Source organism: Juglans microcarpa x Juglans regia, chromosome 7D, assembly GCF_004785595.1.
Source record: "Juglans microcarpa x Juglans regia isolate MS1-56 chromosome 7D, Jm3101_v1.0, whole genome shotgun sequence".
Lineage (NCBI taxonomy): Eukaryota > Viridiplantae > Streptophyta > Magnoliopsida > Fagales > Juglandaceae > Juglans > Juglans microcarpa x Juglans regia.
The window spans coordinates 15,691,348-15,706,322 of record NC_054606.1 but is presented as its reverse complement, the minus strand read 5'-3'; the positions used below and the strand labels follow the sequence as shown (position 1 = coordinate 15,706,322).

At 34.3% G+C, this 14,975-nt stretch overlaps 1 protein-coding gene across 3 annotated transcripts; it reads right to left on the bottom strand.

Annotated features, from left to right (window-relative positions):
* Positions 1-9,079: 9,079 nt before the first annotated feature.
* LOC121239816 (E3 ubiquitin-protein ligase RZFP34) lies at positions 9,080-13,676 on the bottom strand. Of its 3 annotated transcripts, none has more exons than XM_041137143.1 (13): positions 13,219-13,676; positions 12,977-13,134; positions 12,740-12,827; positions 12,540-12,599; positions 10,973-11,005; positions 10,796-10,873; positions 10,567-10,610; positions 10,416-10,456; positions 10,252-10,334; positions 10,067-10,158; positions 9,762-9,831; positions 9,617-9,658; positions 9,080-9,529 (listed from the first exon to the last, which is right to left on the bottom strand). In XM_041137143.1, exons 2-13 carry the CDS (start codon positions 13,078-13,080, stop codon positions 9,362-9,364), a joined length of 903 nt encoding a protein of 300 aa, XP_040993077.1. In that variant the 5' UTR covers positions 13,081-13,134; positions 13,219-13,676; the 3' UTR covers positions 9,080-9,361. The 3 variants fall into 3 exon arrangements, with proteins under 3 accessions (XP_040993077.1, XP_040993078.1, XP_040993079.1); XM_041137144.1 differs by having other exon boundaries at positions 9,386-9,529; positions 9,754-9,831; positions 13,219-13,407; XM_041137145.1 differs by having other exon boundaries at positions 9,431-9,529; positions 9,754-9,857; positions 13,219-13,407.
* Between the last annotated feature and the right edge of the window lie 1,299 nt (positions 13,677-14,975).

The window sequence follows — 14,975 nt, the reverse complement described above, 5'->3', positions numbered from 1 at the left end:
TCTGGATTTATTTTGAAAATGGGTTTGAACCAAACTTATATATATATATATATATATATATATATTTAAAATCATTTTACATACAAAATATTTTTTATATTACATATCATATACTAAATTGCTAATTAATATGTATAGTGTCAACTTGTGTAGTGTCATATGTATAAACAGTAAAATCGAAATGGGTTGAAATCAAAAAAATCAAAATTTTTTAATTCAGTGATTAATCTATCCGTATCCGTTTTTAAACTTTCAAAACGGATGTCTATCTATTCAGTTTTAAAAACGGATCGAATCAAGCCGGTTATACCCCTACTCTCTTGTTGCTCTTACTTATTGCTATCTATTTTTTATTTTTATATATTTATTTACAGAAGAAAACATTTTAAAGCATGCCCGAATTTAAATCAAACCCATTACACGCATCAACTCTCTATTTGAGCATAAAATAAACTCATCCGAGAAAGATCCTTAAAATCTAAGAGATCGTTTGAATATAGAAATAGTTTTATCTCATTTTATCATTACAATTTTCTGAAATTTTCATACAATATATAATAAGCAATTCAATTTTTTCAAATCTCAAAACAATACTAATATTAACAAATAATATTCTAATAATATTTTATTTAACTTTTAACTTTCATCTAAAATTATTTCATATCATCTCACTATTTAAACAGGACTTATCTTTTTTACAAAAATAGATTATGTGCACCAAATAGGGTAGCCCAATGTTTTAAATACCATATCAATGACTGTTTTAGTCGAAACATTGAAACGAGATATTTTGGTACCGGTACCGTTTCGGATACCGTTCTGAAATAGTTTATATATGAATAAATTATATATAAAAATATATATATATATACAAATTATATTATAAAATAATAGTCTATATATGAATAAATTATATATAAATATATATAAATTATAAATAGTTTGGTCTAAATTGGAGGTCAAAAAATGAGCTTGTAGTTTTGAAAAAATGAAAAAAAAAAAAAAAAGGGTCAAAATACCGGTCGGTATGGGCCAAAATATATGCTGATACGGGCTGAAATGACTGAAATTCTGACCGGTACGAAATAATACCCTTTTCTGTACCGGTTACGCCATAGAAACAGAATATTTCGATCGTACCGATCGGTACGATACAAAATTTAAAACTTTGGTAGCTGCCAACCCCCTCTAGAATGGTTGGCCACATGCCAAAATCTGCAATAATCCTCCTCAATCGGAGTGGATGTCGCCACCTCAATGGGTGGCTTCAAATCCTTCAAATTTGATGTCAATAATTTTTAACAGTCGTCACTCAAAGTGGCAAGTTGAATCAGTTATCTTTATAGTTATTCTAACCATTTCTCGTGGCATTCAAATTAGTGGTCGGAGGTTGTCTTAAAAATAATTAGGATTGGGTCTTAAAAGTCTCTGGCATTAGACTTTTTCTCTAAAAGAGTAATAATTCAATGTGGTTGAGCTCATTTTATAATTCTTAGAATCCTAAGTGGTAATTTAGGATTAGGGGTGTAAAAGTTAGGGGTGGCAAAATGTGCTTTCAGGTCGTGTTCGTATCGTGTCAAGTCATGAATATTCAACTACATAGGTCAACTCGAACCCAACCCGTTAAGTTAAACGTGTCAAACTTTCAAATTCTAACATAATTTATTTAGATAACGGGTCGTGTCATGTCACCCATTTTGACACATTTATTAATTAATTAGAAATAGGTTAACACGACACGACTTATTTAAGCTCATTTCATGTAAATTGGTTGAACCAACAAACATAACTCGTTTGACTTTTTTCTTTTTTTTAGAGGAACAATAGTAGTTTTATTCATCAAGGGGGACCAAATGGCCAATACAATTTGGAATTTCTTCTAGCTCTATAAGGACATCATCAATGTCAAGAGCATGCTTAGCTAAAACATGAGTAATCTCATTAGATGCTCTTTTAACATTTTGTACATACCATGATTCAAATCTGTTTAGAATCTTCTTTGTATCCATTGAAAGTATACCAGCTTGAGCCCAATTCTCACCCATCCCCTTAAGTTCATTCACCACTTGAAGGGCATCACCTCTGTGTATGACCTTTAAGTCCAATGTTTGCAGCAAAAAGGACAGCATGTTGAGCAGCAAAAGATTCAGCAAGATGGGGATCCGGGAGTAAGATTATTTTCATCCTCATTGTTGCAATAAAATTACCTTCCCAATCTCTGATAGCCACTTGAACTCCCCTTGTGCAACTTTGTTTCTTGACACTAGCATCCCAGTTAATCTTTTAGAAGCCATGAGGAGGAGCCACCCACTTAGTTTCAAGATTCCAGAAAACTGAGCAAAGTTTGATTGGAGTTTTTGTAGAACTTTCGGCTCCTCCATCTTCTGTTTTGACTGAATTGATAGAGTTGTAGGACTTGTAAAACTCTACTTGAAGATCACTTCATTTCTTCTCTTCCAAATCTTCCATATCACCACAACAAATTCAACTAGAAGAGCTTCCTCTATATCTGATAGCAAATCAAGGACCATATCTTTGAAGAAGTTTTGAATGGTATCATTATTCTGAAATTGCACTGAGCAACAACTCCACACATCATTTGCTTAGGAGCATTCCCAAAGAACATACTCCACAGTTTCATCAACCTGAAAGCATATGGGGCACAGTGAGTCTTCAAGAATTCTCATCTTTCTCGGATTTGGATTTGTAGGTAAAGCATTGTGACAAGCCTTCCAAAGAAACAGCTTTTCAGCACTGGTGATGGGTAACTTCCAGATTCTTCCCCATTTTTAATTTGGACAAGTTCAATAGGTGGATTGACCTGGGATGTCTGTTGAATAGCCACTTGCAGGTTATAAGCACTTTTTACTAAAAATGCCCCATTCTTGGTGCCACTCCATATAATCTTACCAGGACTATTACACAAACGAATTGGTATCTACAAGATAGTATTAGCTTCATCCTCAAAAAATAGTGCCTTATGAGTCTCAACTTTCCATGACATAGTAGAAGGGTCAATCATTGATGCCACAACTGCCTCAGGGTCTAGATCTTTGATAGGACTTTGAATCATATAAGTAGGGTATGGAAGCCACTTATCTTTCCAAATTTTGGTCCTACCTCCATTTCCAATGCGCCATATCTGACCTACCTCAAGAAGAGGCTTGGCAGAAATTATGCTTCTCCAGATGAAGGAAGCATTTCTTTTGATTTTAGCTTGTAGGAATTCCCCATTTGAGTAATACTTTGCAGATAAAACCTTGGCAGCTAAGGACTCAGGGTTTTGAAGCAATCTCAAACCCTACTTGGCTAGCATAGCCAAGTTAAAGAATTCGAGGTCCCTGAAACCTAGGCCACCATTTGCTTTAGATTTCCTCATGTGGTTCCAAGAGCACCAGTTAATCCTACTTTCATCCTCCTTTTGACCCCACTAAACTGTCTAATCAACCTGTTGAGCTCCACCACAATATATTTAGGAAGCTTAAAAACTCGCATGATATAGGTTGGGATTCCTAGTAGGACTGCTTTGATGATAACTTCTTTTCCAGGTTGAGATAAGTGCTTCAACTTCCAATTGCTAATTTTGCTTCTCACTCGATCAAGAATACTTTTGAAGCCTTTAATTTTGTCCCTCCCTATCTGAGTTGGTAATCCAAGGTATCTGTCATAGGATTGAGAAGATTTGATGCTTGCTACTGATATGACCAGGTCCTTAGCTTCAGTTCTTGTCTTGTCATAGACTTCGCTCATGTCTAATTTTAATAAGTTGAGAAAGGATTGGTTTCAACCTGTTTGCCAGTACTTTTGCCGATATCTTGTAGATAACTTTACAGAGTGAAATAGGTCGATATTCAGAAACTTTGGTTGGGTTCTTTACGTTTGGAATTAATGCAATGTGAGTTGCATTAAAATCTCTAGGCCAAGAATCAGCACTGAAAGCTTCCTATACTGCTGAGCATACCCCATGACCTACAACATCCTAATATTTTTTATAGAAAAAGCAGGAAAGCCATCAGATCCAAGGGACCCTAGGCCATTCATACTAAAAATAGCTTGTTTTACTTCTATCATAGAAATCTGCTTAGTAAGAGAGGCATTCATATCATTTGTTATAGAAGTCTCCAAAGCATTAATGCATTCTTCTATAAGCCTAGGTTGAGAAGAAGTGAATAAATTTTGAAAGAAAAACTGAAGCATTCACTCACCTCCTCAGGCTTATCCACAGTAATACCTTCTTCATTAGAGATCTTCTTGATGGCATTTGATTTTCTCCTTTGATTGGAACACATGTGGTAGAACTCTGTATCTCTGTCGCCTTCCTTGAGCCATGTTTGCTTGACTCTTTGCTTCCATTTTGTGTCCTCTTCTAGCAACTTATCAACTTCCACTCTAAGTTGGTTAATATCCTCATTGCAGTACCCTTTATTCATCACTTGGAGCTGTTTTATCTAATTGAGCTTGGAATTTATGAACTTCCTATTGTTCTTGAATGAATTCTTGCTCCATTGCATAAGGTACTCCTTGCATCTGTGAAGACCTTGTGTGGTTTCAATCTCTGCTGTAATGTACTGTCCCTAGCCTTCTTGATCAAAGCACCACATTCTTCTCGAGAGTCCCAATTGACTTCATATCTAAAGGGCCTTTGTTTCTTCTCCCCATAATCCAAACCTATAGCAACATATAGCAAAATGGGGGTTTGGTTTGAGCATTGAGCACTTAGAGTTGTTACACTGCTCTCATAAAACAAATTGAACCAAGACAGATTCCCCAAAGCCCTAGTTTTTCTTTTGTGAAATGGACCCCCTCTCTCCTATTGCTCCAGGTAAAGAAATCACCCTCAAAAGGAATGTCATTTAGGCCATTGTCCTCAATTGCAAATCTGAAAGTCTCCATCATTCTGTAAGTTTTTTCAGCAACACCAACTTTCTCATATTGATGGTAGATTTCATTAAAATCTCCAAGGTAGATCCAAGCCTAACCATTCCAAGGTTTCAAACCTCTTAACAGATCCCAGCTACCCACTCTTTTAATAGCTTATGGGTGTCCATAAAACCCAGTGAGAATAAATGTTTGATCACCCTCTAGACTGAGCACCTTAACTGAGATATGATGCCTAGTATAAGACAATAAATTAACGACATTGTCTCCTTTCCACAACAATGCAATGGCTCCAATGAGGCCTCTACTGTCAATAATAAAACTATGAGAAAAATCAAATTGATTTCTGATCATTTCCACCTTACTTCTAGTACACTTTGTTTCCATGAGGAAAACAATGTTTCAGCTCTTTTGACACACCAAATGGTGCAGTTCTCGAACTGTCCGAGGGTTCACAAGCTCTCGGCAGTTCCAACTAAGGCAAATCATTGCTCTTGGTGGGGCTGCAAAGCAGCAACCACCTTAAGGGTTGATGAGGCAGGAACTTCAGTGTTGTACATTGCCTTAGTTTTCTTAGCATTGTGAGGTTGAGAAGTATGATCCAGATAATTGGTACTTGCCCTCCTTCTGGCCCTTCCTCTAGTTACAAGTCCCCCCTCCAAACTATTAGGAGGAACTTCTCGGGCTCTCCTCTTCCAACTAGCTCTCTTTTTTACATTGCCTTTGTAGAAACAGAAGCCCACAGAATCATGTTCTTCCTCATCCACTAGGCTAGGAGATTTAAAAAGCAGTATAGGACTCATCTCCCCTACTGACATGTCCATGTCATGATCCGAGTCATTAGCAACCAAGGGTGAACTAATAACATTAAGCTAGACTCCCTCTTTTCCAATAATTGATTCCACATCCACTCGAGCCTACTCACCAGATTGAGAGAAAGTACCAAGACAATATGTAGAGTGCTGACCTGGATGTGGATCATTAGCATGATTGAAGGACCAATTCTTGGAAATGACCCCCTCTAAATTAGCTAAAGGGTCCATAAAAGGAAGCTGATTCTGTGAGAGATTTAAGCCTGGGTCAAAATTTGTGGACATCACAAGATGATTTCCATCATCTCCTCCCTTGATTTTTTCCTAAGAATCTGCCAAGAAAACCTCCAAATCAGAACTTCCTTTTCTGCTATGCTCATCCTCCTATGCCATGGACTGGTGGCAGGAACCTCCTCCTAGCCGTGTGATCTCTGATTTGTCATTGTATCTCTTAGACTCCTTGATGCAAGATTTGGGAGCCTCAACCCTCAGCCATGAGCCAAGTTGCATTGGTAATTCATCATTCAGTTTAAACAAAGGGTAACCCCTCCCCTTGGGTTTTAACACCCCACATTTGAAGCAAAAATTATGAAGGCTTTCATACTTGAAGGCAATCCATGATTTTTTATGAGTCCCTTGAACCCACTTACCACGAGCCAAAGGTTTGGTGATGTCCACTAGTACTCTCACCCTGAGAAAGTTGCCCCAACCTAATCCAGCTTCATCGACTTCCACCTCTAGAACCTGTCCTATTCCAAAGGCAATGAGTTCCCCATAATGTTTATTCATGCCAGCCGGTGGTATGTTATGCAACTGCACCCAGAAAGGTTCATGAGAGAAAGCAATAGCACTGGTTGGAATGCTGACATCCACTTCTTGAATGGCAATTAAAGATGGGTCAGAAGTCCATGGCCTGCCATTGAGAATCTTCCTTAAATCTAAGACAGTTTGAAACTCCACTAGAAACTTGTTTTCTCCTGCATCAGTGAAATGGACCTAACCATCTAATCTCCAAACTTGAGGCATTGTTGATCTAAATGCTTCTTTATTAAAACTCTTATCAGTTGTTACCATACAAAAGGCAGTTCTTGCCTTTCAACGCTACTTCTTCCAGTGACTAAGTCATAATTAATTTATGCGGCAATTCGCATATTTCACCTTCACCGTATTTTTCATATGTTACACCCATTACCTTTAAGTGCTACTCTGCTCTGGTATCTTTTCCACAATGATTCATTCGAGATCCGCTTACGTTCTTTGTCGATCCAAGAGTAACAACTTCATTTTTAATATTCCAAAGTGGACAGAAGAGTTTCACTAGAATATTCATGTAACAACCCCGCCCTAGGAAGGGAGGAATTATTAAATTAACATGTTCTTTTTTTTTTTTTCCTTTCTAATTGTGTGCAACCAATATAAATATAAAATACGTATATCCTATATTTCCTATTAGGACGGAGAACACATTTTCCAAAACATACATCCACACAGAGGACTTTCAAAGTCCATCACATATCCGTAATAAAATAAAATAGTTTGGGTTAAGTTGGGACTCCGCCCCCATTAAGTACAAAAGAAAGGCCCTAAGCCATAGTACGGGTCACCTACAACCTCCACAAATATTTACGCCACTTCCCAAAATAATACAAGTTTAGTTTTCAAACCCAACAGTGTCCCAAAAGGGACCCATCCTAAAAGCATAAAAACCAACAACCAACATAAACTCATCATCATGAGATTGAACCAACAGGGACAATACTAAGCAGCCGTCTCTCCCTCCGTAGTAATACCACGCTTCCCAGCTTCTTCATTGTGTGGACGTTTATGTTTTAAACACAAAATGAATTGAATATTCAGTAAATAGTAAACCATGCAGTTAACATACTAATCAGCTATTTTTTATTTTTTGAAAACATGCATACGTAGAGAAATAAACAATACATTCATGATTCACTTTCCTTGTTGCTGCTGTGTGCAGAAGAGATCATATTCAGTAGAAACGGTGCAGAATTCATCACCTCTAGTTGTTGTTTTTATTGAAAAAAGCAATACTCCCATGAAGATATAAATGCTATGGTATGTGATTGATGAACTTTATTACCGACTCCTATGGTTTCTACAACACTCTTATGAAGCGGAGCTGGGTGCTGCTTAGGTTGCTTGCAAATTAGCGGACTACATGGGAAATACCGAAGCAATAATCGAAGGAGATGCATTGGAAGTAGTGGTTTGAATCAAGAGAATGAAGGGCTTGCTAAAAGAATGGAGCTTTATCAGAGATCTACGTACTGATCAGAAGAAAGTCAGAAGCTATACTCGGGTAATTGCATAGATGGACCAGAAGTTCCTAATCATATTGTTACAGAGGATGAAGTGTATGAAACCCGTTAATCTGTGCACTTCCTTTTTCTTCCATGTATTATTCAGCCAAAAAAAAAAAAGACCTTGCATGCTTGGATGTAAGATTTTCTTAAGAAAAAGTTTTATATTCTTTTTTAGAAAGCTTTGATAAATGAGGATTTTTTTTTTTTTTTTTTCTTTTTAGAATTTTGCACAAGTGGTGGAATATTTTTGAAGGGAAAAATTCTTTGAAATGTTTTTTTATAGGGACTTTAAAAAATATAAGTGAGGTTGGTTTTAAAAAATGCTTCGAAAGAAAATTTTTTATAGGGATTTTCTTTTTCTTTTGCTTTGCTGTAGTTAACTTTAGTTGTTTGTTACTGTAGTCAAGATGTTATTTTGATTAGAAAAACTACACTTGCATATAAACTGTCTGGAGAATTGAGAAAATTTGAGTTTTAAAAAATTCCAAGTTGCCAACACTGTTTTTAAGTCCAGCAGTGTTCAGGTGGCTGCGACCAATCAACCAACAAATGATAAATCTGTGCAGAGCTTTAGGCCGTCTTTAGAACTTGGATTGAAGATCAATTTAGTTTAATCTAATTTTAAACCGTGTCAAACATCCAGACACTCAACTCTCAAATCACTAAATTTATTTCAATTCAAAACATCTTTATACGTGAAATCCACAATTTTTTTCAACTCAACATCTCTTTATAACCGAGACACAACTTTTTTTCAACTTCTCATAAATACATCTAAACTCATCTTAACATTCAAACGCATCTAAACTCATCTTCAATAGGCCCCACAAAACTCACTCCACCATCTCAATTCATTACTATTCATAAAAAACTCAACTCATTTCAACCCAGCTCAACATCTAAACAAAGCCTTAAAACTTCAGCACAGAAAATTATTCGACCGATATTGCAGGTACAATTTCCAGCAGATTTCAGTTTAGAAGGAATGGTAGTTAGAATCCGGTACTGAAGGCTGTGCCTCCTGTCATTTGTAGGCAAAAATACGGAGATGTTCCAGAATATAAAAAAGAATGATGACAATTATGATTGAAAATAGCCCAGACAAGCTTTACATTGAACCCAATCGGCACATTAAATCATGAACCCTTTCTTTTCTTCTCCCTCCTTTTCCTTTCTTTTGTTTTGGAAATCATGAGCCGATTACTGATTGAACATTATACAAACATTTTTTTTATAAGTAAATTGTATAATGTTTGTATATATGATTGAACATTATACAAACATTTCTAACAAAAGCTTGGCTTCCCCTGGAAAAACGAATGGTTGGTTAATCTAAAAGCCTCTCGATCAACCAGTGTGACAGCTCATTGTCTCAGCCACCCTCGATGCGCACGGTGCAGTTGGTTCTCCTTGGATCTGTCTTGTATTGTAAGACTTGCAGCTTAGGCATTTATGCGCCATAACGTGAAATCGAACGTTAGAATTTGCTCCACAATCATTGCAGAGAATCCAGACCTGATCATACGAAATCTCGATCAGAGATATGTGCAACCAGTTGCCATTAAAGAATCAAAGGTCTTCATGCTACGCTTAGTTACTTACCATCTTATTCAAGTATATTTCAGGCATTGGAGTTGAGGCAATCTGCATATGAAGTTAAGTAAAAGCATGTCAGGGCATGAAGAACAATATTATTAGTACAAGGTCAATTTTTCCTGGAAAACAAAGAGTGGAGGTACCCATTTACCACTTTGTCAAGCTTTGCCCATGCACTGGACATATCACCGATGGACTTTGAGCAGATGGGGCATGAGTACCTGCAAGACGAATGAATTGATTCTCCCTAACCGAAAATTCGCCCAAAGAGTTGAAAATCAATAGGCATGACGAAGCAAGAATAAAAAATATAAATAAGTTTGAAATTATAGAAAAGAGGAAGATTGTGCAGACTTCGAGAATTAGAAGTCTAATTTTATTATTGCTGTTATAATATTGCACGTCTTGCATGCACAACACAACGGACATGCAAGTGAAGAAGAAACAAATGCTCACCGGAAATGTTGCATCATCTCTTCCATACATTCATCATGTATTGTGTGTCCACATCGCAAGACAGTAATCGCTTTCATTGAATCAAACAGAAACTGCAAACAAAACAGAGGCCCTCATCTCACTGATTATATATATATATATATATATATATATCATTTTTATCAAACATCAGTACTGTATAATACCTCAAAGCAAACCGGGCAATTGTGGTGCATTGCTCTTTCAACACACTGATGTCCATCTTCCATAGACTTCGAGTAGCAACATTCTGAGCAAAAAATTGCAAGATAAGAAGAAGTAGAAGATGATGTTCAGCCAATGGTCAAGAATTAGGCAACCCCTCACTTACCACATTTATTGCAGTGGAAGAAATTTTCCTTGCCTCCAATTCTGTAAAAATAAATTAACAAGCAAAGACTTAGGAAATGAAAGCATATAAAACTCTCTAGTCATTAAGGAATTAATGAAGTGATAAGAAAGAAATGAATTATAAAATTAACCTGCAGATTCCGCATTCATCACAGTGGAATTGGTTCTTTGAAGTCTGAAAGAGGAACAAATAGGTTGTATAAGTTAAAAATGAAATTTGCAAACCAGCATACAAAAAATAACCAACAAGAATAATGAAGAGAGAGAGAAATCTTTTTTATCCAAAAATTAAAATGAAGAGAGAGAGAGAGAAATCTTCATCTTTTTCCAATGGATCTGGCTCGAAACTTTGGAACTTACATCATCGTCAAAAAACTTGCATTTTGTACAGAAATACTTTCCCATACAAACGCCACAACTCATGCAATACTGCTGAACCTGATTATAGTACAAAAACGATAAGATCAACATAAAAAATTAAAAAAAAATCTCCAAAATTGGCACTAAATTTTCAAGTGTAGTATTTAGGGAAGTTACATCTTGTTCTGTACCACATAGGGAGCAGATGACCTGTAAATCAGAACAAAACTTTGACAAATTAGAGAAGTGAAGAAAGTAAGATAACATACTACATTTTTTCATAGGTAAAAGAAATTTTATTGATAAAGTAGAGAATATACGTAGCCCAAGTATATAGGATGTATAGAAGAGAAGGCACCTGTTCACCTAGTGAAGAACTAGAGACAAATACAAGAGACCGATAAAAGAACACCAATTTTACGACCACCAAAATCAAACCCTATAAAATATTTTTTTTTTTTGATAGGTAAAACCCTATAAAATAAATGCTTTTTACATTCTTTCTTGCTTTTCTTATTAGTATGAGTCATTTCAGAAGCAATTTGTCTTTTCATCATCCCAAGATATCCATTTATTTACCTAAGGGTCAAAGAAAAACCTTGAAACAACCAAAGTATCATCCTAAATGCAAATATTTTGGTATCTGCATAAACTATATTGCTCTCAAGAGACATGAAATGCAAAGAGCAAGCACAGAGTGTCAACGTGATAACTGATTGCCAAATAAAATCCCATCCCTCCTTTAATTTTCTGTTTCTGGCAATGCTAATGGTCAAATGCAGAGTGATGATTTACTTCTAAGAGTACACACACGCACACATACATATTGTATTTGTTTATCTATGCAATATGACTCAAATTACTATCATCCTTAAACTTAAAAATACTTTAAAAATATCATTTTCCAGAATCGAAGAACAGCTCAAAAGTTTGGAAATAATGCACCTAGATTAATTAGAGATGAATTTTGGCACCAAATCCAACATCAATGTGGGTGTGGTGAAAGAGGCAAGAAAGCCAACAATAGCTTTTAAGGAATCCAGTTATTAGTTAGCCGACCTTAAAACCTCTCGCACATAATCAAACCCTGAATTTGTAACTTCCTCTATCTTAATAACTGAGAGTCCACTATCCCCATATTGGCAACAGTTCTCTTTCTAAGAGAGAGAAAAGAAAAGAAAAAGAGTTTCAACGAAGTGCTACTGACATCAATCCTCTATTTGCAAAAGCTAGCATTCTTCTCCTTGCTTTTAATTTTTGCCATGATTCCTTCACTAGGCTAAGCCTAGGCAAGACCAACTATGGTGACAGAACCAGAGGCATACCAACACATGCAGTCCGCTTGTCAAAGAACGTAACAATAACAAATGAATAGGCGACGTTTGGATTTAAAAAATATTTCTTCTCATCTCATCGTATCATTATAACTTTTTCAAATTTTCATATAAAATATAATAAACAATTCAATTTTTTCAAATCCCAAAACATTATTAATATTAAAAATAATATTCTAACAATATTTTTTTCAACTTTCATATTTTGTCTAAAACCATCTCATCTCTAAATCCAAATCAGCTTGAGTACAACAGCTTTTGTCATGCATTATAACACGGAGAGACGGCATCCTAATGTATCTATCCATCAGGAAAAAAGTATAAATCTATAATAATTTCCAAAAGTAGAGACACCTTTCAGCCCACTTGAAATTCGTAAACTGAAGAAAAAAAGAAGAAACTTTGCCAACCTGTTCTACTTCATGGCGTGGAAGATCATGTTGATCAAGAGGATCGGTTTCCATGGAATTCTGCTCATGTACCAAAAAAAAAAAAAATTAGGAAGAATAAACATTGGAGCAAGAATATAGAAGTTGTTATCAAGAACAGAAGCAAAGAGAGAGAAAAACAGAACTAAGAAAGGATTAGATGTATAAATATAAGTACAGACCTTTGCTTCATTATGGCAATGCCTGCAATCGAAAATCTCATTGCAACAAGGCGCTCTGATCTTGCATCTCCTCCTGTAATGGGAGCACCTGCCCGCAAACACAAAGAAACCGAGATTTTGAATCACTGGATTGTCAAAAGCAAAGAGACCCAGATCCAAAAGTGAGCTTTACAGAACAACCATTAAAATAATAATAATAAATAAAGATGCTATCAGCAGAAGAAACATAAGGCATACCCGTAATTCCCAGATCCGTTTTCCAACGCAGACACATCTTCATCACTAAGTTCAGAAATTGCAGAACTTTGAGAAGACAATGAAGCCATGGTTTCACTCTCCATTCTTTCTATAACTCTGAACCCGCAGATGATTCAAAAAGCAACTTAATGAATTATCTGAAAAATAAAAAACTAACATTAATATTACAACTCAAAGAACAAAACACAGCATAACAAAAACTCAAAGCAGAAAAACCCCACCTTCAAAACACAATGTATCGCTTTTCCCAAGGCCAGAAATTACAGACGTTTTAGGGGGGAGACTCAGCTGCCAGAGAACAATACGAAGGTCCTGTTTATATATATATATATATATATGTTAATGTCGAAACAGAAAAGGGAGAGCCGACTTTTTTGTTTTGTTAATTCCAAAGAACAGATTTAAAAACATAATTAGAATCCGAACTGAACTCTCTCTCTCTGTAAAAAAAATCTTCCTACTCCTCAAAAATCGAAGATGGGATTTTTACTACACGGCACGGAATTCATATTCATGCGCGTGCGTGTTACGTAGGACTCGTGTGATTCATATGGGATTGGCTAGATAAACCGTTTCTCGAAGAAGACGAACGGTTCAGATTTTGATCATCCTAGAAAACTGCAAAACACCCACATAGACACAGACACGCCAGAACTGACCAAATGCCATCAATATCTTTGACGAAATAATTGATTGTGTTGGAATATAAAGGCCGCTTTTCCAACTCATTGTGCACTGTATACAGTACATTGCTTAACTGACCACATTTGGACCTTTAGTTTTGACAATTTTATTTATTAAGTTCTTATTGTAATAATTTAGAATATGTTTAAAATTTTTTGCCAAATGATATTTATAATTGTATAATGGATAAGAGTCTTGTAATCTTTTTTAAAAAAATAATTAAATATTAGATTCACATAAAAAAATTAATTTTTAATAATAAATCTTATTCTTTTTTATAATCTTTTTTTAAATAATTAAATATCAAATTCACATAAAAAATTAATTTTTAATAATAAATCTTATTCTTTTTTATAATATTTTTAAAAAAAATTAATTAAATATTAGATTATCATAAAAAATTAATTTTTAATTATAAATCTTATTCTTTTTTATAATTTTTTTTAAAAAATTAATTAAATATTAGATTCATATAAAAAATTAATTTTTAATAATAAATCTTATTCTTTTTTAAAATAATTTGAAAAAATAATTAAATATTAGATTCACATAAAAAGTTAATTTTTAATAATAAATCTTATTCTTTTTTATAATCTTTTTTAAAAAATAAAAATAATTAAATATTAGATTCACATAAAAAATAATTTTTAATAATAAATATTATTATTTTTAAATAATTACGTGATATTTATATATTTATAATTATATAAAATATTATTTTTATAAAATTATTTTTATTATAAAATAAATATGATGAATGAGATTAAAACATTTTTATACACTATTCTAAAATTTACATTGATAGAGTATGTGCATGATTAAGATGTTGACTCCGAGCAATAATTATTTTTTCCAATCACCATCAATTAAATAACTCATCATTACATATTTATCTCTAAACTAATAAATTCGCTATCCGCGGTTTATTAACTTCTTTTAAATACGCGCCCACAATCATTCAAGCTCTTGATTTTGAATTGTCAATTATTTTAATAATAATAATGCTATTTGATCATAAACTATTTTATCAAATAATTTTGTTTATTTTTAGCTTATGCATTGATATTTTATGCTTACTATTTTTGTTATCCACTGGCAACATCTTATCGATAAGCAAGTGAATTAATACATATTGAGAAATATTTTATTCACAAATAAATATGATTGAAAATGAGTTTATAAATTAATATGTCTTATTATGATGCATTAGATTATGGTCTTGTTTGAATTCAGAGATAAGTTGATATGATTTTAGATGAGTTAAATAAAATATTATTATAATATTATTTTTAAA

Excerpts from the sequence above, each read along its gene's own strand:
- LOC121239816 (XM_041137143.1), bottom strand. The coding sequence starts at position 13,080 with ATGGAGAGTGAAACCATGGCTTCATTGTCTTCTCAAAGTTCTGCAATT. Across the intron at positions 9,832-10,066 it reads GAGATGATGCAACATTTCCG|GTACTCATGCCCCATCTGCT; the intron begins GTGAGCATTTGT and ends TTCGTCTTGCAG. Across the intron at positions 9,530-9,616 it reads AAATATACTTGAATAAGATG|GTCTGGATTCTCTGCAATGA; the intron begins GTAAGTAACTAA and ends TCGTATGATCAG.